At 45.3% G+C, this 21,114-nt stretch overlaps 1 protein-coding gene across 1 annotated transcript; it reads right to left on the bottom strand.

Annotated features, from left to right (window-relative positions):
- Window positions 1-5,937: 5,937 nt before the first annotated feature.
- On the bottom strand, window positions 5,938-19,162 carry LOC122367813 (probable indole-3-acetic acid-amido synthetase GH3.9). Its single transcript, XM_043341234.1, has 9 exons — window positions 19,032-19,162; window positions 17,460-17,629; window positions 16,416-17,157; window positions 12,748-12,876; window positions 11,199-11,365; window positions 10,738-10,859; window positions 8,890-9,109; window positions 8,447-8,521; window positions 5,938-7,484 (listed from the first exon to the last, which is right to left on the bottom strand). Exons 1-9 carry the CDS (start codon window positions 19,069-19,071, stop codon window positions 7,326-7,328), a joined length of 1,824 nt encoding a protein of 607 aa, XP_043197169.1. The 5' UTR covers window positions 19,072-19,162; the 3' UTR covers window positions 5,938-7,325.
- Window positions 19,163-21,114: the final 1,952 nt, after the last annotated feature.

The raw sequence follows: 21,114 nt of genomic DNA, 5'->3' as shown, positions 1-21,114 counted from the left end.
TAAGTCTCGAGACGTATTTTTGTAACCAGTAAAACGCCTTTTGGGCGAAGAACGAGCGAGCGAGATAGTGAGCCCTGCACGTGCGCAAGGGCGAGAGGGTACTTCCAACGGGCTTGTGCAAAGCACCCTTCTAACCGGTCGCTAGCGGTGTGCCAAATTTGGACGCAATCGGCCCAGCCGTTCCTGAGATCTGGAAGCGGCATTCTGCACGTGCGCACGTGCAAGCGGGGTCCAAACTGACTTTTGCACGGCACCCTACTAACTGGTCCCCAACCGTGTACCAAATTTGAGCGCAATCGGCCCAGCCGTTCTCGAGATCTGGGAGCGCCCCCTGCACGTGCGCACGTGCTGTAGCACCCCAACCTTAACACATGCAGATGAACTATCTGATGGAGACCTAACTGTGTACCGAGTTTCAATTCAATCGGCTCAACCGTTGTGCCGTTATTGAGGTTGCAATTTGGGGGTTCTTAAAAAATGTTCAACTACCACGCGCCACGTGCGGTGGTTGGCAAGAACGCATGGTGGCCATCACACCACAGAACTTTTACGTCCAAGTGACATTCAGTAAAGAAGACCGCTTGTCAATCGGATGTCCCGTTCCTAAGATACCTATTAGCTTTTGAAGAGCGTCCCCACGGCCGGCCCCGGCCGCTCATACTCAGGATTTTCCCTTATTTCAGTACCAGTATAACGCCTTTTGGGGCGACTAACGGAGCGAGCGAGAGGGTGGGCCTTGCACGTGCGAAATTGCGAGGGGGTATCTCCAACTGACTTGTGCATGGCACCCTACTAACCGGTCTCTAGCGACGTGCCAAATTTGGGCACAATCGGCCCAGCCATTCTCGAGATCTGGAAGCGGCACCCTGCACGTGCGCACGTGCAAAATGGGTCCTAACTGACTTGTGCACGGCACCCTACTAACCGGTCCCTAACTGTGTACCAAATTTGAGCGCAATCGGTCGAGCCGTTCTCGAGATCTGGAAACGACCCCTGCACGTGCGCACGCGCAGCAGCACCCCAACTCTGGCACATGGATATGCAGTGCCAAGTGGGTGCCTACCTACATGTCAACTTTCAGCGCAATCGGCCCAGTAGTTACCGAGATATTGCAACAATTACAAAACGGACACCTCTTCTTTTTGCACGTGGCACGTGCATAAGGGGTCACCCACATGCATCAGGAATAGTCCAATGCTTGGTAGAAGGAATGAAGCTACCCTACAAAAATTACCGCGTGTAAATCGGTCAAGTGGTTGTTGAGATATAAGCCTCGCAAAAGCGTGACCACGGCCGGCCGGTCGGCCGGCCGGCCGGCCGTTCATACTCAGAAATTTCCGTTAATCTAAGGAAAGACTACGCTCGCTTCGCTCGCTCCGTAATGAACTCGCTCGTTCGCTACGCTCGCTCGCTCGTAATTATCTTCTCTGTTGCCAATCATAACATTCAGACAATAGGCAATTTTACTCGTACGATCGCGGAATCAAGTCAACTAACTGAACCTGAATCCATGCACGTCGTTGAACATAATTTACCGTCTCAAGAAAAGGACAAATATCTAGATCTGCAGAAACCGCTATGTAATTGCCATTGAATACTGGGCGTGGATGCTGCAACGTAGACAGTTCCTACGTGACTAATTCCACGTCCGATTGAAGCCCCGTCCTTCATTTTTCTACGCCGAACAAACCCAGTGATTCGATAGGCTGCCTGTCCCGTACCGACGGGCAGTAGTTTACATATCAAATTTATTGAACAGCCCTCTGGCCTCTGGTTATGATACGGGCCTGCTCCGTCCAATGAGCGCAGCGGGAGGTCGCCGCCGTTTACCCCCCGGGGCGGTGTCGGTCGCGTGACCGTGGCGCGGCCGGCGGAGGGATGCGGGCAGACTTGTTGACCGGCAGATTGTTGACATTTTGCACAGAGAATACACAACCCCATTCTCGCTTAGCCCTTAAATTTTACAGTCTGCATGTTCTTGCTACTAGAACGAAACAAGAGCTATCAAACGAAGACTATATTGTTTATCAAGCAGCGCAGATGAGTCCGATAAAATGAATATCAAGATGTCTGCCGCAGCACAACAATGCCCTACGATAGCTGTAAGTGTTTAGCCTGGTGTTTTTTTCCTACACTGTTATGCGAGATCATGCATCCAGAAAGCAAAGAAGCATTTTTTCGCCATTACAAGTGCCGGCACCTGGCAAAATTTAGATTGAGATCATACGTGTGATGCTTTTGTGCTTTGTTTGCAGAACACCGGCATTGGTACCTCTACCTATCCTTCGCAGTGCAGTGACAGGTCAGCAATTAAACCGACAATGTCTGTTCGGTAATGGATGTCACTGACAGGTCAGTACTCGGTTGCACGACATTTTCCGCTTTTGATGATCATTCGTCGTGCGAGCCATTTGTAGACAACTGCTTGTAATCACGAAGTCAGCCACTTTGGTCGTTGATAGGCGTGCCATTTTCAACGTTAATGAAATGACGCAGTTGCTTTTTTAGGCTTCCCTCGTATCACCATGCACTGTATTATTACGTAAATATTTTTGTATCATATGCTAAGAGACTTGGCAATAATAAACATTGCAAATGGTAGGAGCAATCAACTGAAAAAGCAGGAATTTAGGATCGTTTTATATCCTGTTCCATACGAGTAGTTCGTGTTTGTTTCTCGTAGGCGGTATACCTACCAGTTAATATGTGAAATTGTGCAAGTGGACGAATGGAATTATGGTATCCTTGATGTCATTAATTGTACCCAGCACTCTGTCGAATTAGTAAGGGATGAATAGCTTGTCCGTTGATGGATTCGTACGGCCCACCTCCGATCTTAAGGTAAGACTGCACGGTTGATGACGGACCGTGAATGTAGGTGACACCCTTAACAGTTAACAGCCACACTCTAAATACCCGACGGGCATCACCCTGAGCCAGTCCAACACCGGACAGGCCTTATGGCTGTGACGAGTGAGCCAACGCGTTACTTAACCGCTGTTATGGCTCGATATGATTGTGGCGAACCACTGGCGACAACGTAACTATATTGACCGTGGCCGAATTCTTTTAGCGTTCCTCATGACGCGCGCTATAGGCGTATTAGCAAACAAGTGTTGATTAATGTTCCCGCCAATAGTAATTAATGGTGCTACGCTGCTCTTACGTAAACTAAATTTTTACTTTCGCTTGCACATTTTCGTGAAAACACTTCTTTTTGCAGGCAACAGGCGCATCAGCCAGTCTGGTAGAAAATCAGAATGCACTTGATGGTTGCACAATCTGTCTATTGATTTCTCCGCAGGAGATGAGAGACAATGACAGATACCCGACAAAAGTTGATGTCAGGTGTGTTGAAAGTTGCAGTTTTCCGATGGAAGGTCGCGTTGAAGTCTCCCGCGCATTCCTAACTAGTGTTAACCCGCGCCCCACTGGGGGGGGGGGGCTATTTATAGCCCCCCTCCCGTTTTTCTGCAATAACTTCCAAATCGCTTGACGGATCAACGCCAAACTTTCAGTACCTTCGGCTGCATCAATTTGACACCTTGTGTCAAATTTTAACTTCGTAGCTACCATAGGTCGGCTAGAAATGACGTCAGAGTGACGTCATGTTCGTCCGATTTCGACGCAAAACATTGAACCACGGCAATCGCTCCCAAGAGCTCAGTTTTTAAGCTAGATCCAATTTCTTTGCATGCAAGGACTCAGAATTGACCGCGCTATCAAACTGCTGTCTCGGATTTTCAAAATTTTGAAAATTTCGAAAATTTTATATAGTAATATTCAAAATTTATATTTTTATATTTTTTCAAAAAGTTTTTGACTTTTCGAAAAAACCGGAATATATGTGATAGAACGTATGATTATGACTAACTCTAGCAAGTTTTAGCTAAATATCTTCAAAAATGGCCAAGTTATACGCATTATTGCAAAAAATTCACAATTATCAATTTTTCATATCAATTTTTCAGTACGTATTTGACATCGTACACCAATATAAATGGCACCATCGTGTTCCTGAGCTCAAACTGCATCCAGTAGACACCTTTTTTGTTGAAAAATTTAACTTCAAAATTTGACCTTTTTTGACCTGAAAGTGACCTGACCTAAGCTAAATTCGACTCAAAATGACCTCGAATGACACAGACGACATCAAATTCGAAATCTATGGCCTAAATGGACCATAAAACATGTGTCACGTGACCAACGCATGATATAATATTTTCGTGACCTGTGATGACCTGACCCTGACCTGAAAATCAAGGTACAAGTTTGGTACCCTCAAGGTATCTAGAGCATCTGTTCACGAGTGTGGAAACCAAAAATGAGCCTGATCTGACTTGTAAGACGGCGGCCAGAGCCCAAAATGTGAACAAGCCGAAGTGCTAATAATTTTTAATTTGACCTGACCTGTGACGTCATCGGTGACCTCGAGGTCAATGAAATTAGGTTTCGCTCGACAGTTTTTCCGGGGCTATCAGACGCCGTTTGAATTTTGACGATCGGCCCAGTAGTTTCGGAGTTAGGAGGGGGCTATGAATAGCCCCCCCCCCCCCCCCCCCAGTAGGGCGTGTTATACACAGACCCCAGTGGGGCGCGGGTTAATTGCGTGTAGAATGTTGAATTTCACTTTCATTCATTTACATATTCTATAGGCCATCGTTTATCATTTTCCTTCTATTATGACGACTCGATACTTTCCGTGTTGTGTGCTATGATTACAGTGGAATAATTGAAACGAATAACTGGAAATATTTGATCTGCCTGGGACAGACGATGATATTCATGCGTGACTCACCGTTTGATATTGGCGGGTCCGGCTGGGGTAGCACCAAGGCACCAGTCCGGGTCTTCAGTGAGAGAATAATAAACCGAGTGAACTCGACAGCAGTTTGACAAACCGTGCTGTCATCTGCACCATCGCAGTTGTTTAGATAAGTAATCAACAGAACCAAGAACAGCAGCCGTGGGGGAGATGAGACATTGTGACACATCTTAACGATGATGAGTTTTGAAGTACCGGATGTCTTCAGATCATCGGAAGGGCTTCAGAAGGTGGGAGAAGCCTCTTAGGGTGCTACATCATTTGGTTGACTTGAGGAGTTCTCACGGTAAATGGCGAGCTCAAAGCCGCTCATTGTCGCACCAAATCACAAATAACTCGGTCAGATCGTGAATTCTGTCACCACAAGCCTAACAGGACCAATCTGGATAAACTCGAGGCTGGCGGTGACTGTGCAGTCTGTCCACCGTCGCCCCCAGTCTTAGACACAAGTTTGCGACACAAGTCTGCTGCACCGTGACACCGGCCGGCGCCAGACTATAACCCAGACTAACCCCGAGCGGCTCGAGTCGCCCGTCCCTCCCCGTCGCTCCCACAGCTCCCCACTGACTGAAGGCCCACCTCAGCCGACGCCTCAGGGCTGCCCCCCGGCCACCAACTATTGACAGCTCTGACGACGCACATTGTTTCGAACGCACAGTGTGCTTATAAAGTTTGGCCACTGAATAGAGTGCGATACCATTAAATGGCCACGTCAGACCAATATTCACTCCACAGTTTACTGTAAAAATTTCGTACATTGCGTGACTGTGACTGACATTTTGAATAGAGGGCACGTAGTACCCACGTCCCACAGGAATTCACAGAGTTTTGCCAACTGTCAAAACAAAATGTCAAAAATGTCAATGTCAACGAACCCTTTTGAAATGCCAATTATTAAAGATTATTTTCCTTGTTTAAAATTGATAAGCTTAGAGTTATCAATTTAAGTCGTGTTTGTAACAAGATGCCACCCAAGCAAGGATAAAGGCCATGTGAGACAGCAGTGGGTGAAGTTGAATTAGGGAATGAGTTGCTTGAGATGAAGTGCATGATATTATCATGTCAATTTATATAACTCATCGAGTGAATTTTGTTTTCTAAGAGTCGTCACTCGGATGTTTTTTTTTTAATTTCGTTGGATATGCATCCCTGATTGTTTCATCGATCATCGGCTTCATGACGTGCCTCTAAAATTCACACTCAACCGTATAAATATACAGGGTGATCCAAAAAATTTGGAACCCCTTACTTAAAATGTCTATAAGTCCGAAAATATTCACTTTATTGACAAATTGCGAACACCATTAGAAAGAGCATTAAATCCTCTATAAAACACGTCAAATTGGTGTATGTATGTTGTAAAGCATTGGCACACTAGGCATTAGCTTTTGGAATGAGCGTCAGAAAACTGAGTGAAACGAAATCGCCAAATGCTAACAATGTGCTGAAATCCGTTAGCACTCTATCGGTTGTCTTTTTGCGAATAACACCACATCCAAATTCAATTTTATTTCATAAAAGTTTACACAGAAGCACACAGTAAAACAGATACATGCGTCCTAGCTTCTGCTGTTCATCCCAGCATGTGCTCAACGCGAGCTCCGTGGGCCGTCACGCAGGCCTGCGGTTGCTTAGGGACAGCTCCGACAGCGCGGACCAGCAGTCTCTGGGACAACTGGTCCCAGCAGGCCGTCAGCCTTTCCTTTCCTTACAATAGCACGTGAATGAGCTATTTTTATTCATGAACCTCCAACAAGGACATGGTCAGAACAGCAAACCTTCAATCACTGATTTGCGTATAATGTTCAAAACCGTTTCACTGAGTTTCGTGACACAAATTTTATAGGCATATGCCTAGGGCAATATTTATAATAATAATTAAGTTCAATCAACTTGGTTTTATAGAAAATGGAACGCTCTTTCTAATGATGTTTGCAATTTGTCAATAAAGTGAAAATATTCTGACTTACAGACATTTTAAGTAAAGGGGTTCCATTTTTTGGATCACCCTGTATTTGGACAATACATGCACATATTTCTGCCCCTGAGTAACATATGTAGATGGACCGATGCGCACGAATAATGAAAAGAGCGCCATATAGTCACTACGCTACACAACATTCGCTATCATTCGCTTCATTCGCTATCTCCTATTTAAATCTCACTTAGCGCCGTCCGTATGTAAATATAAAGGAAAATATCTACCAGCGGCTATCCAGTCATCGATGCATAAGCACGCAGTATTCAACGATGCACCGATGCTGTATATGCTTTGCTTGGCTAAAAAAAAAAATGTTTCCATAGTCTTGTCGCATAGTCATGCTGTTGACTTCCGACTTTACACGCTCGATACATATGGGCATCAGTCGATACTTTTGCCAAATTGTCAGGGAACTCAGATTTGTTTTTCAATAGAAAAACACAATTCTAAAGAATAGTGTTTTAACTATTGACAACAAACCTTCGGTTACATCAGTTTGGTGGATTCTTTCATCCTTCATCACTGCTTTTTCTCTTCTAACCGCTGCTCCATGAAGAACTGGACCTGCTTTTCGGACCTCAGCACACGGGGCTGTTTGAACTGAAGCAGGAACGTGGAGGAGCCACTGATGAGCTGGTCACGATACTTGGAGAAAGTTCCAGGAATCACCGACATCACCTGCAAGGAAGAGATAGAGTGAAAAATAATGACGAAATGTAAGGAGGATATTCATTCACGCTGTCTTGGGAAGCGAAGACACATTCCAGACCACTTCATGCGAATTTATCATCACAAGCCAGGCTAGTCAATGCATTCCATATTTAAGCAGAAGCGTCTAGCACTATAAGGAACGCGTACTGCAGCTCACTTCGATCCAAAACAGTCGCAGCTAGCCGTGTGGTACCTGTATGGTACTCAGGTTAAACGCACATTACAGGTGCTTTGCCCCACGCCCGAGAGGGTGCATTACCCGTAACAGCACATTTAAAACAAAGTTCACCGACTCGTCGTAATGCGTCACGAATATGATTATATAACAAGCAGCGCTACATGCCCAAAATAGCTGGCATTCATAGCTTAAAATCCGCTGCTGGTTTGACAGGCTTTTTCATTGCTTACTTCAATCTGTATCAGTCAAAGTTTAAGCTTTCAGAAAGCGTGACATTAAAATTGCCCATTTTGCAAAATGAATTTGCTCCAACATAGCATTTCGGCATCGTTTAGAATTGCAAATATTGGATTTAGTGCTAGCTAAAGCCATACATACGCTTATTTTTTGCATGAAGTGAATAGTATCTGAGAAAAACGCACGTGAAATTTCGTCAAAGCGATTTATATCTATATGTGACATGAAAGCGTAGTGATGTTCTTACGTCCAAAACTCATCAGCTAGGGATCCGAAAAAGGAAGTAAATGCAAAATTCCCCACGTTCTGGAAAATGGCTATTGAAAAAGTAAAACTGTAAAATGTTCAGCACTTCATAGCATGCTTCATAGAAATGCAGGCAAGCATGCAAGGCAGGCGTTTGAAGCGCTTTTATAACACCCGGCTCTGTCCCAGGTACGTGATAAATTATATGACATTATATGGAGCTTGCATTGAAATAAAGCGAATAAGTGTATCTCCGGAGATGTCTTACCTTCATTGGGCCAATGGCGTTCTTGACCCTGAACGACTTGTAGACATAGTTTTGTTCGCAGAGCTTTTCGTCGATCTGTAGGTGATATTATTCAGTTATGTAAAGCTAAAATCGCTTATATGCGGCACAGGACGATGCATTTACACTTTCCTAGAATGGCTCCTTGAAATAGGTATCGGTCATATTTCATGCTAATTGAATTTCTTCGAGCAGATGCCTTTGTTAACTTCACGGGATACTTTTCAGTCAGATCGCCGATAATTGTGCCTATATATCTAGTTGATATCTAGTATTGTCATTGCTAAACTTGCTATTTTCCCCTGTCACATTGTCCATGACTCCTAGCTGAGCTATGAAGAAGACTACGACAATGCTGATCCGAAAGATATCCCCACCGATCGCACTCACCCTCCCAAGATCCTCTGCTCTAAAAAAACCCTCACCATGTTCTTCTGCTTCTCCGTCGGGATGCCTCCCTCTGTCTCCAAGAACACGAGGTAGTGCGGAGGCTGGCCATCACTTCCATCACGGGAGAGCACACTCTCAGCTGTGGTGAAGTCGAGCAGTTTAATGCCACCCCAGCTCTGTACTGCTGACTCCAGTGAGCTGGTGAAGCTCTGTTCGCTGAGCTTTTCGAAGTTGACGTTCAGCATCTGGCCGTTTCTGAGGGAGGTGAGGTAAGGGTGTCCACGTTGATCAATGTGACCCAGGTCAAACATGTGGCCCCGATTTAGAGCTAAAGTGAAGGCAAGTTATACCTATCAGATAATGTCGGTGAAGGAGTTATAGAAGGAGAAGGAAGGTAAAGAGCGTGTTATAGTATAGAGCTGGCAGAGCCAAGGAAAATATAGGTTTTGATGCTACTTTAGTAGCCTATGAGTTTAGTTGTGAGACGAAATTTAACCCGGCACCGCCTGGGCTATTTCCGTACCCACGACAGCCTGGGGGGGGGTCGGATCCGACCCCCCCCCCTGTTATCTCGAGAACCAATGGTCGCACCGAGCCCCGCGAGGCGGCGTTCGAAAGGTCTCTACGAAACCTTCCCAAAGCACTCTTAAGATTTTAAGATTGAAGTCAACTTTCGGGTCAAGGTCAGGTCAAAGGTCAAATTCTGGGGTTTTGCATGATTAGGCTTACGGACAGCGGAATCGATAGCTGCTGCTCGAAACTCACCAAAAATGACCTCAAAGGCCTAGTGAAGGTACCATGTGCGTATAGGGGTCATACTAAGTACGGGTCAAGGTCAGGTCAGGTCACGAAAGGTCACGGTTTTCACTTTCTGCTACATGGGCGTGCGACACATGTTTTATGGCTTATTTTTCACGCCGAATCCGATGGTAATGATTATATATGACCCCAGCTGGTGAAAAATGTGCATTGAAAGCCTAAAAAATCGTTTATACCATACATAACTAAACGAGGGCTAACAAAAAAGGTCAATTTTTCAACTTTTTATTTTTGACATAAAAATGCACTTTTCTAGACGAGCTTTGTCCCAGGAATCTAGTGGTGCCATTTGTTTTCACATGTGATGTTCAGAAGTGCCTCTAATTCACGAAAATGCTTATGACGTCACCATGCCCTATGGATGTTGGAGCTATTTTTTACATTTTGGGGGTCAAAAATCAAGATAGAAAGTTGAAATTTGGGACATCTAATGTTCTAATAGAGCTCTATAACATATATTCCGTTTTTTTTGAAATTCTCAAAATTTTGGATTTTATTAGTTGTTTTTCAAAAAATATAGTTTTTTGAATTTTTAGGGGTGACAGAGGCATTTTATGGAAAATCCGAGATAGCCATTTCAAAGAACTCGTTGAGCTGCATCTATTCATGTCCTTAATTTGCAATTTGCTTCAAACCCTGATTTTTGGCGATTTTTTAAACATTTACCACTTTTTGACTGAAAACGCCATGTAGTTACATCACTAAAATCGATATATCTCAAAAGTTTTTGGTAAGATTTTCTTAAAAACACACAGGAGACGTCAAATTGATGGGGGAGAAGGTATGCCAAGTTTCAAGTTGATAGCGTAAGCGGTTCATGAGTTATTCAAGAAAAACGGAGGGGGGGGGGGGTCGGATCCGATCCCCCCCCCCAGGCGGTCGCAGGTTAAATTTAAAATTCAGAACCATTCTGCGTGATTTGTTTTTAGAAAAAGCGGTGATGCACTGGTCAAACTTATCAAGGTATTTCAAATGATGGTTGGCTGCATGTCAAAGGACTTGCCACTTGCCACATCCAAATAAAAACCGCGATACAGAACATGGAGAGCCGCAAAGACGCCCACCTGAACATGAAGTCGACCAGCGGTATCTGGTTGAAGAAGCCGACCACCTCCACGATGTCTCCGAGTCTGTACCGGTAGAACCCGGACACGTTGGTGATGATGATCTCGTACATCTTGCCCACCTGTAAACCGAAAAACATGTTTTTTTTTCAGGACAGAGGAAAGAGGTTTACAGAGATTAGAGCGCTTGCTTCTTCTGAAGAAAGGCACGCAAAACAAAGTGATAGGCACAATTGTATTACATTGAATGCGTTTACCGATTCCCACAAGCAAATGTAAGCAGTAGGGGTAATAAACTTAGCTATCTACTATAGAGTATGGGTAAATCTTTGCTCGCCTTCCTATATGACGTTCATGTGAAGTCAGAACATACATGGAGCTGTCTCAGTCTTCCTACATCCTTCACAACAAATAAAAAACCATCCAGTCTATCTAAACTTCTTACGCTTCCCCAGACTGACCTCGACCTCGTTTGCCTGTACTGGCTGCGCTCCCTCTGTAGCCACCCCCTGGTCGTCGACAGGCAGGAACTCCAGGTATGCCTCACTCGGCACCAGGACGTAGCCGGGTCGGTCTCTGCCGTGGCGGATATTCATACCCAGCAGACCTTCAGTGCAGATGTAGATCGCTGAAAGGGAGGTTAGACGTAACGTTAGTAGACTATAAAGAGACGTGTCAGAAGGGTGAAATGCTTTAACCCTAGAACGCCTAGGGGGGGGGGGAGTTGTATCAACCCCCCCCCCCTGAGGTTTTTTCGAAGTGCTCGCTAAACGGCTTGTCGTAGCGGGCTGAAATTTTCAATACCCTCTGGGGCAGCCTTTGCGCATCTTTTGCCGAAAAAAAAATTGATCGGGTCATGTCAGGTCACGGAGTTATGACGTCATAAGAGGTACAGCCTCCGGCCGACAGTTACCAAACGTGTGCGCCGAATCCCTAGGTTTTCTGCCGGTGATACCCACATTGTTTGATGGATCATGATGAAACTTCCCATGCATGTTGGGGCAAGCATTGGCTATCGTGTGGTGCAAGAAAATTGACCGGGTCAGGTCAGGTCACGGAGTTATGACGTCATAAGAGGTACAGCCTCCGTCCGGATTTTCACGAAGTGTGTACCGAGTCCCGAGGTTTTCTGCTGATGCTATCCACATTGCAGTGGATATCCACATATCTTTTCTGAGTCGTTACCTGCAGTATTTATAGCGGAGCAGTGGTCAACAGCCGACGAATCGGGACAAACACCGGAGGGTGATGTGACACCATATCACTCATCAGCAATAGGCCTCTTACTTTTATAGGGTAAATACACCAAAAACACCATATATGATGCAGAATTGAGTGGGGAATACGTTGTTGAAGGTTTGAAGTTAATATCTCTCACCGTTTTGCCGCAATCGTTGCGCAAAGTTGAAAAAGTTTGATTTTTTCGGAAAATTTGACCTTTGACCGGTCATAAGTAGGTCAAATGTTGACCTAGGACCAAAAAATATACCACCAATCGCGAGATCTCGTTGAGAGCAATCCATTGGTTTATTCCGCTAAGCTCTACGACCTTCCGTTTCGAAACGCCAGGGGGGGTCGTAACCCCCCCCCCCCCCTGGTCGTTCGTGTTATGAGAAATGGCCTGGTCGTGCGAGGGTTAACTGTACTGGTGGATGGTGGATAGGTGAATGGTGCATCATCGCATCGGTCAATTTTGAGATTGTCCAAAGTTAGTCAAGTAAAGGCTATTAAGGTAGTGACAGAAGTGTCCCCTGAACTTCAGATAAATCTGCAGCTTCAGGCAAAGTCAGACAACAAAGGTGCCAGCGGTTATTGTACAATGTCGCTTTGGTACCCTATCACTCAAGTCTAGCACATATTTTTAGATCTACGAGTAGACACCTACTTTGCCTTGGACAGGCTTTGTCAGGCCTGAATGACTGTCAGGGGAACACTTAGGATTTTCACACAGAAGGTATCCCAGTACCAAACCCACATCTCTGAACCCCATCTTTCTTCAGGAGCGCTCACGTGAGTGGATCGTTAGGTCTCCGAGGTAGGGACGACACCGCTCCTTGTAGACGGCCATTGACGACCCCGAGCTGTTGGAGGCCACCAGGGACATTTTCGGGAAGATCCGTGTCATGATGTTGTCGAAACCTGCAATATATGTAATCGTGGTGAATGGTGATGCAAAGTACAAGCGAGCTTGCGAGCTTGTAAGCGAGCTTGTAGATCGACCAAGCGAGCTTGTAGATCGACCAAGCTCGCTTGGTAAATACATAGTTTGGGGTACAAGTAAAGAACGCATTGAGGCAGTCATCTGCTTGATTCTCGGTGCATGATAAGCAGCGGCGTTGTATTTGCTGTCCAGGACTTGCCTTGGACAGCAATAAATCCCTTCAACTATCCCTTAACCCTATTAGTGGCAGGGGGGGTTGTTTTTATCCACCCCTCAGGTTTTTCGGGAATATCTCCGAAACCGCTGAAGCTACGATGCTGAAATTTTCTGACTTTTCCTAAAACTAAATTAAGCACATTCCCTGAAAATTTCAAGTTCATAACTTTACCAGGGGCGGCTCCAGAGCACTGGGAATTGGGGGGTCCTATTCGCAAAGCGAGTCATTTGGGCGAAGATCACGATGCTGCACCAGTTTTACGAACAGTGAATAAAAGGTATCATGTGATAACATATATGTACAGTTATTGTGCATCCTCTTTTGACACGTTTTTGCTATAATAGGCGGATCCAGGCGTCCAAAAAGGGGGGTTATGTTTTACCTCCCAACATAGGTGCCCTGACACCGCCTATGCATTACCAATACAATTTTAGTCGTTCTCTCATAAGAAAATTATAACACAACAAGACCATTACCACCCTTTTTAGAAACAGTACCAACAAAAACCTTATTTACTATACTTTTTGTGTACCCCCAATCTCAATGATCTGTATCCGCCTATGATTTTTGAAAATGCATATTTTTAGGATCCATGTGAATTCCTGGTTCATTCTCTATCGATCGGCAAAAGTTGCGTTAACCCGCGCCCCGCTGGGGGGGGGGGGGCAGAATCTGCCCCCCTCCCGTTTTTCGCCAATAACTTCTAAACGCGTTACGCCAGCGACGTCAAACTTTCAGTACCTTATCATACATCAATTTGACACGTTCCCTGAAAATTTGAGCGAAATCCGTCGGAAAATTTTTGAGAAATTGACGTTTTAGTGACGTCATGTTCGCCATTTTCGCCTCAAAAACGGCAAAATTTCAAACGCCGCTAACATCTTCATTTTTAAAGGAATCAAGACGTAACAAAAAAGGTTATACGTGATTCTACTTTGTCTATCAAATGGCTATCTCGGTTTTTTGAAAATTTTGGATTTTGGCCAAAATTTTTCCAAAAAACTGACTTTTTTGGGAAAATATTTATAAAATCCAAAATTTTAAGTTTATCGAAAAAACCGGAATATATGTCAAAGACGAGGTCTATGTGCACCTACATACCAATTTTTAGAAGAATCGGTTAAAAAATGTGGGAGTTATTCAAAATTTTATGACGTCACGACACACAAAATTTTTGAAAAAAATGATTTTTTGGAAGTTCTAGACCTCGTACAGAAACGAAAATAGCACCATTCGATTCGCCGTGAAAAACTGCATCGGATAGACACCTTTTTAGGCCTTAACAACCAACTTCAAAATTTGACCTCACTTGACCTGACCTTGACCTGACCTCGACCTGAAATTCATCCAGGGGTGGTCCATATCACTTATTGAGTGTGCCTATTGAATTCCATGAGTAAAATGACCCATAAAACATGTGTCGCACATGCCCTTTTCTATATTTTGTTTTTGGTGACCTGACCTGACCTGACCTGACATTGACCTTGACCTTTGAATGATATTGTGTGCAACGTATATTGTCTTGGTAGTCTAAGAACACGTTTTGGGCAATCAGTCTCAGTCCATTCTTCGGCAACTACGGCGCAAGGCCGATACTGTAGAAACTTGCATTTTGTACCCTTGACCTGACCTTGACCTGACCTCTGACCTACTTAAGCAAAAAAATTTGGGCTCTTAAGATCCGCCTTGTTGAGAGCTTTCGATTGCCGTTTTCCCCGTCTTTCTACGACCATCGGTTCGGAAGTTAGACAGGGGGGGCAGAATCTGCCCCCCCCCCCCAGCAGGGCGCGTATGGCTGAATAGCCCAGCGGGGCGCGGGTTAAGATTGGTTCAGAAACCTGGCCGTGATAAACAGTCTAAAATGTATCTGCAATTTGCCCGTTTTTACCCCCCTCTACCCCCCCCCCCTATTGACATTTTTTAATTTTTATTTTTTTAGAAATGTAGATCACGTTGAGCGAAATCGAATGCCGTTTGAATTTTGAAAATCGGCCCGTTAGATCTCGAGATATCAAGGGGGGGTCGTAAACAGCCCCCCTGCCACTAATAGGGGGTAGCCAGGAGCCTGCCACTAATAGGGTTAACCCTATTCCTGGCGGAGGGGGGGCCTCAGGAGCCCCCCCCCCCCCTGAGGTTTTTTGGTTATATCTCCCAAACGCTTTGAGCTAGGAAGCTCAAATTTTCTGACTTTTTCTAAAAGGCTTTTACGCAACATTTCTGAAAATTTTGAGTTGATCTGACCTCAGGTCAGGTCACCAGAGGCGGTTTGGTGACCCTACCTCAGAAAAGTTTGCAATCACGCCAGAGCTAGAGTTTTTGACCGATCAATTTCTTCTCTTCAGGCTTTAGTTAGGGTACCAGTATGTGCAATTTGTATATCTCAGAATTTTCATATCTGTGACCTGAGGTCAGGCCAGACTCGTGACCTTTACATTGCAAGCCTATGGGAAAATATTGAAACGCCTCCTGCTTCGTGTAAACGAGTCAAAACCACCCAGTTCTTTCAGTATTATGGAAGATTATCTCATCGGTGATGATCCTGGTGCCGCTAATTGACAGGGGCACCGGCAAATGTCATCTGAGGTCATGTGACGTCATAAATCGTTTTTCTGTCAATAAATCACGACATGATGGTGCTAAAGACTTGTAAGTGGTACCAAACTGCTCGCCTGGTCAAGGCGCGTCGTTTGGTATGCAGCATGACCATACCCCACAACCTCATTGATGAATGACCTGACCTTGACCTCAGGGTCAAATTTTAAATTGACCTGTGAAGGTCATCACATACTTATTTCGCATCGCCTTGGCGAGAGCAACAAAAAAATGTATTGGTTTTATGTCTCTATGTTTCTTAGTTTAAAAGTTATATAGGTAACTAATTCCAAAACATGTTATCGTTGATGACCCCTAGTGACCTCAATATTGACCTGACCTGAAAATGTTTTATGTAAAAGTTGTAGATCTTTAAACGACCTATCAAACGCCGTTCGCCGTTTGTCGCTGCGATGTGTAGTTTTTGAGATCTGAAGGGGGGCCGATACGGCCCCCCCCCCCCCCCGCCAGTTTCTTGTCCCGGCGGAGCCCGCCAGGAATAGGGTTAAACAAGCGTGAATTGATTCAGGATATGGTATGTACGGAGGTCAATAATTTTCACTCTCTTTCAATGTAACCTTTCGAAAACAGAGTGCATATGAGGTCATGTTACGATTATTACACATTGAAGCCCTGCAGGAGGGACCACTGACACTGCGAAAAACAATGGCTCCTATGGACATTACCTTTGGAGAATTCTGACATTACCTTTTGAGAACTCTGCCTCCAGCTGGGAGGCACGTTCAGGCTCTGGCTGCAGCAGTCCGTTCAGCTTCTCCCGGACCTCGGGCGTCACGTTCACCTTCTCATCCAGCCTGCCTCTGCAGAGATCCCGCACCAGACTCTGCCAGTGGTCCTCCAGAAACTTGAGCAGCGTGAACATGTTGGACGCAAACGATCCATCCAGTCGTTCCACGTTCGGATCGCGTAGTCCAAACAGCAGTCCCACATACTTAGAAGCCTCCTGGTCGCCGATAGTCATCGCTTCTGGCGGCAGAGTTCCCAGCAGCGTGGCTGTCGGACTCTGCATCGCCGTTGCCATCACCGAGCCAATCTTGATGCCGCTGTCGGTGAAGCGATATCGTGGAGCGCAGAATGTCGACAGCGAGCGACCCAGGCTGATCGGAAGGAGATCCCGCTGTTCTGAACCGTAGAAACCCGCTACCATGGCAGTGAAGTCAAGACCTCTGGCAGAGATTGGGATCAGCTTGGCCCGGCCGGTTGTGCCGGAGGAGCATCCGAACATGGCGGGGGGCTGACGGTCGCCAAACATGGCACCGTAGTCGCCGCGTTCCACGCGGGATATGTAGTCCTCGTAGTCGCTATAGGTGGTGATCGGCTGGGTGCGACGAAACTCTTCTAGAGAGGTGATGGAGGAGAAGTTGTGGGCACGCCCGTAGTCGGATGATGCGTTGGCACGGATCTGGTTGAGAACAAACTGTTCTTGCGTCTGTGGATTTGAGAAAAGTCGTTAGAGTTAGGAACAAATCGAAGTGGTGGGACATCAATATTGTCAATTGGCTTGCACACCGAAACTCGCCCTTTGCAGCTAGACGTCAGGGACACCGGACAACGAGCGTTATAAATATAAATTGCAAAAAAAAATCGAAAAAAAAATAAAGCGGCTCAGAATAGAAAACCAACAAGCTGATAGGAAAACAGCTAGTGGTTGTCCCGATGAATATGTTTACGGTAAGGATGCCACTATCATCAAGTCAAGTGTCCATTATTCATCATTTACTTATTACCTACCTGGAGAAGGTTTTTGGACTCCTTGACAAATTGCCGCCACTTGAGATAGCCAACCAGTCTGCCGCCTCGCCTCAGAAGGTAGAGCAGGACGGCACGCTTCCATGGTAGATGGCGAGATCGTGGTAGGCGCAGAAAGTCAATGACAAGGACAGCAGCCAATGCAAGTAGAGCTGCCAAAGGATGGACATTATGAGCTACAACAGGACAGAGACAGCTGCGTCTAAAAGGGGATCGATAGACACAAACTTTGTGTCAGATGAGTTGAAAGGGATCTAATTTTCATGTCCATTAGTATGAACTCGCTAAGAGAGGGCTAGCGTAGCTAATTAAACCTTACCTAACCCGCGCACCGACGGGGGGGGGGCGGATATCCGCCCCCCCTGAGGTTTTTCGCGAATGCGCCGCGAAATTTGGTATGACTATAACCTCATCAATTTTACACATGGTGTGCAAGTTTGAACCTCCTACCTTTTAAGGTCAGGTCACCAGGTCACTTTGAATGACCCAACCTCAAGTCACTTTTTTGCAACTTTGTCACCGTGCCAGAGCTACAGTAGATGTCGGAGGCCTTTGAAAGTCGCAGGATATTATCAGGTCATTAGTAGCTACAATTTTTATATCTCGGAATTTTTATATCGGTGACCTAAGGTCAGGTCAATTTCTCGACCTCCCCATTATAAGTCAATGGGGGAAAAATCAACTCCCTGTTTTTACCACTAAAACGGGTCGGAATGGCCCCATATACCATACATGACTTCATATACGATCAACCTTCACTACCTTGAGGTCTGTTTTGCTGTTGGGCAGCTGTGAGGTCATGTGACGTCATCAAAGGTCACCAAAGGTTTTTGGCCAATAACTCCGTACAGGAACCAGATACAGACGCGTGGATGGTCTCATTGTGTTCAGCTCGTCAAGACGCATCGAATGATATACATGATGACCTCGAGGTCACGTGACCTGAGGTCAACCTTTGACCTTGACCTTTCGAGGTCAACATATATATCATTCGATGCGGATTGACGAGAGGATCACGATGATGCCCTTAGTTTGTTCCTATCTTGACTAATTCGAAAGTTATTCGAGAAAAACTCTCTCCATATCTAGCGCCGCCATTTTGACTTTTTCGACCCCTGTGACGTCATCTTTGACCTGACCTGAAAATGACCTTCGTAAAAATTGTAGATCTTGGCCGTGCGTATCCGATGCCGTTTACCGCTTGTCGCTATCTTGCTTCTTTCTCGAGATCTCAGGGGGGGCGGTCATCCGCCCCCCCCCCCGTCGGTGCGAAGTTGGCGCAGACCCCCGTCGGTGCGCGGGTTAACATCGATTTGCTTAGATGTGAACTTTCTCTTGGCTGGAGACTGGAAAGTGATAAAAAAATGGAAAGCTGGAGACACAGCATGCGTGCATCGTTTTAAATTTGGCAGTATCTGAGTAAATCGGGGGTTACTTAGCGACTGCGACTTTTCATCACAATTCGATAAGCACTATTCAGTTTCCATCTTCTAATTATCCCCAATGCTGTCTTTATTACTTTGAATATATCCGTCAGTACAACTTTTCACCTACCTGTGGCAGCTGCCGAAAGTATCACCCCTACCACCCCCATGACGACAGAGCCTGTTCCCGACCTTCCCCACAGCTCAGAGGGACTTCACAGCCTCCTCACACGGGGACCACAGACGTCGGACACTCGGTCCTTCGAGATGGGCAGAGGAAGCTCTCCGTCGAGCCCGCCTATCGGAGGAGCCGATAGGATATCGTGTGACCTGTATATCGCTCGGACTGTCGAGCTATTGGGTCGTTACCATGGTAACTGCGGCTAAGAAGCTTTTTCGGATTGGTTAGTTTTTTTAAACGCTTGAGTATTTGTATTTTTATCGCTTATCGAATGCGGATTCGAAAACATATTTCACACCGTCCTCACCTCAACTAGTTGTCAGAGTAGATGGCGCAAGACGGGAAACCAATCGGCAAAAAGATCACTGGCATTCCATATGCTGCCATGGACGTGTGATGCCACCCTGTTACACGGAAATTAATGAATAAATACAATGAGATGTCATTTCTATAAATGTGTGACCTTTTAATCCAATATCCGTGCTTCTGTCGAGATGATTAGGTCATTGGTAACAAAGATAACTGACTGAAACTGTTCCTTCTTCCCGCCAAATGTTAATCGGATTTCCTCAACAGTCCTATATGCCAGTACATAAACTATACCCTTTAGATATGTCAGTCAGATACCAATTTTTTGGTATACCGATACCAAACCGATACCAACTTTGTATTTGGTATTTCAAGGCGAATGCATTTGGTATTTTGTTGGTATTATGAATCCTCTCTAATGTAAAAGGCGCGGAGAATTTAGTAAAAAGTTGGTAATTGGTATTTCCCTCGTATTCTCAAGTCCGTTCGGCCTCGGAATTTTTCCATGCGTATTGTTGGTATTTGGTTTGGTATCGGTATCACAATTTTCTAATACCCTTGCTGCCGAGCGGAGCGCCGATAGCTTCGGTCAGCTTTGTCAACAAACGGCACAAACAATTTCAGCTCATTCGACTAAGCACTATATGAAATTATATCGACCAGCACAAACATATTTTTAATCATAATACGTTCTTCACTGCATGAGACATAAGACATGTAACGGCGTAGTTTAACTGGTCTGTCAACCTATCATGCTATCTCGGAGTCAGTTCTCAACGACCTTTGAATAAGCTCGATGCCCGCTATGTCCTTAGATATAAGACTTTGCGATACGACCTCTCCGATAGCCGTCCGTTTTGTAAGTGCTATACACTGTGAAGATGACAAGCTACCTTTGGTATCTACCTACTATCTGAACGACTAAACAGCCGATGTTACGTAAGGCGTATATGTAGTCATTTACGCAATGATGTAACAAAAAGTGGAAGTGGAAATAGCACTTCTAGGTCTACCTACTAGAGATAGAAACTTAATAGTTGAAGGTTGAAACCATTTTTATTTGTTGATGCCATATCACTACCAATCTATCATTATTTGCTATGAAGATATATAAGTATTCACATTATCTGGATTCATTGCCCGCGAATGTTCATAAATCATAAGATATCAACAACTTTCCACGGAAGCCTAACGTTTTCCTCAACCACATACATACAGGGCACACACGCACACAGACTTTATATGCGTTATAAATACCGTGATCGATAATACCGAAATACCGAGAGCTGTCGACTACCCACCGACCAAACAACAAATTATTCGTGGTAGAGTCCTATCATCTCAATAGACGTCCGGATGACATTCGATCGGAGAATTGGGGCTCAGACGACCCCTGGGGGCCCCGCGGGGTCAAATGTCACGGCCGCGACTCGGATCCTGCGCGCCACACGCCACACGGTCACGCGTCTCCATCAATGTCAGTGTGACCGACGTCAGTCTTTGCTGTCAGATTGGTTGACAGTACTGAGCGGACGTGTAGGACACTTGTCAGGTGTAAGTATGGATGAAATCAGGCGCAGAGGCTCTAAAATTTCAAGCGATGGTTATTGTGTTCACTTAACAGCTCAAATTCAATTTGGTTTGAAGCTGTGCGGTAATTTGATGTGTTGTTTGGCTGAAGCAAATGTGTTATGATAAGGCACGTACAATAGTGATCACGGGC

This window comes from Amphibalanus amphitrite, unplaced genomic scaffold, assembly GCF_019059575.1.
Source record: "Amphibalanus amphitrite isolate SeventyFive unplaced genomic scaffold, NRLGWU_Aamphi_draft 000898F_arrow, whole genome shotgun sequence".
Lineage (NCBI taxonomy): Eukaryota > Metazoa > Arthropoda > Thecostraca > Balanomorpha > Balanidae > Amphibalanus > Amphibalanus amphitrite.
Note: the sequence above shows the minus strand (reverse complement) of the source record. Positions and strands in the feature narration are given on the sequence as shown.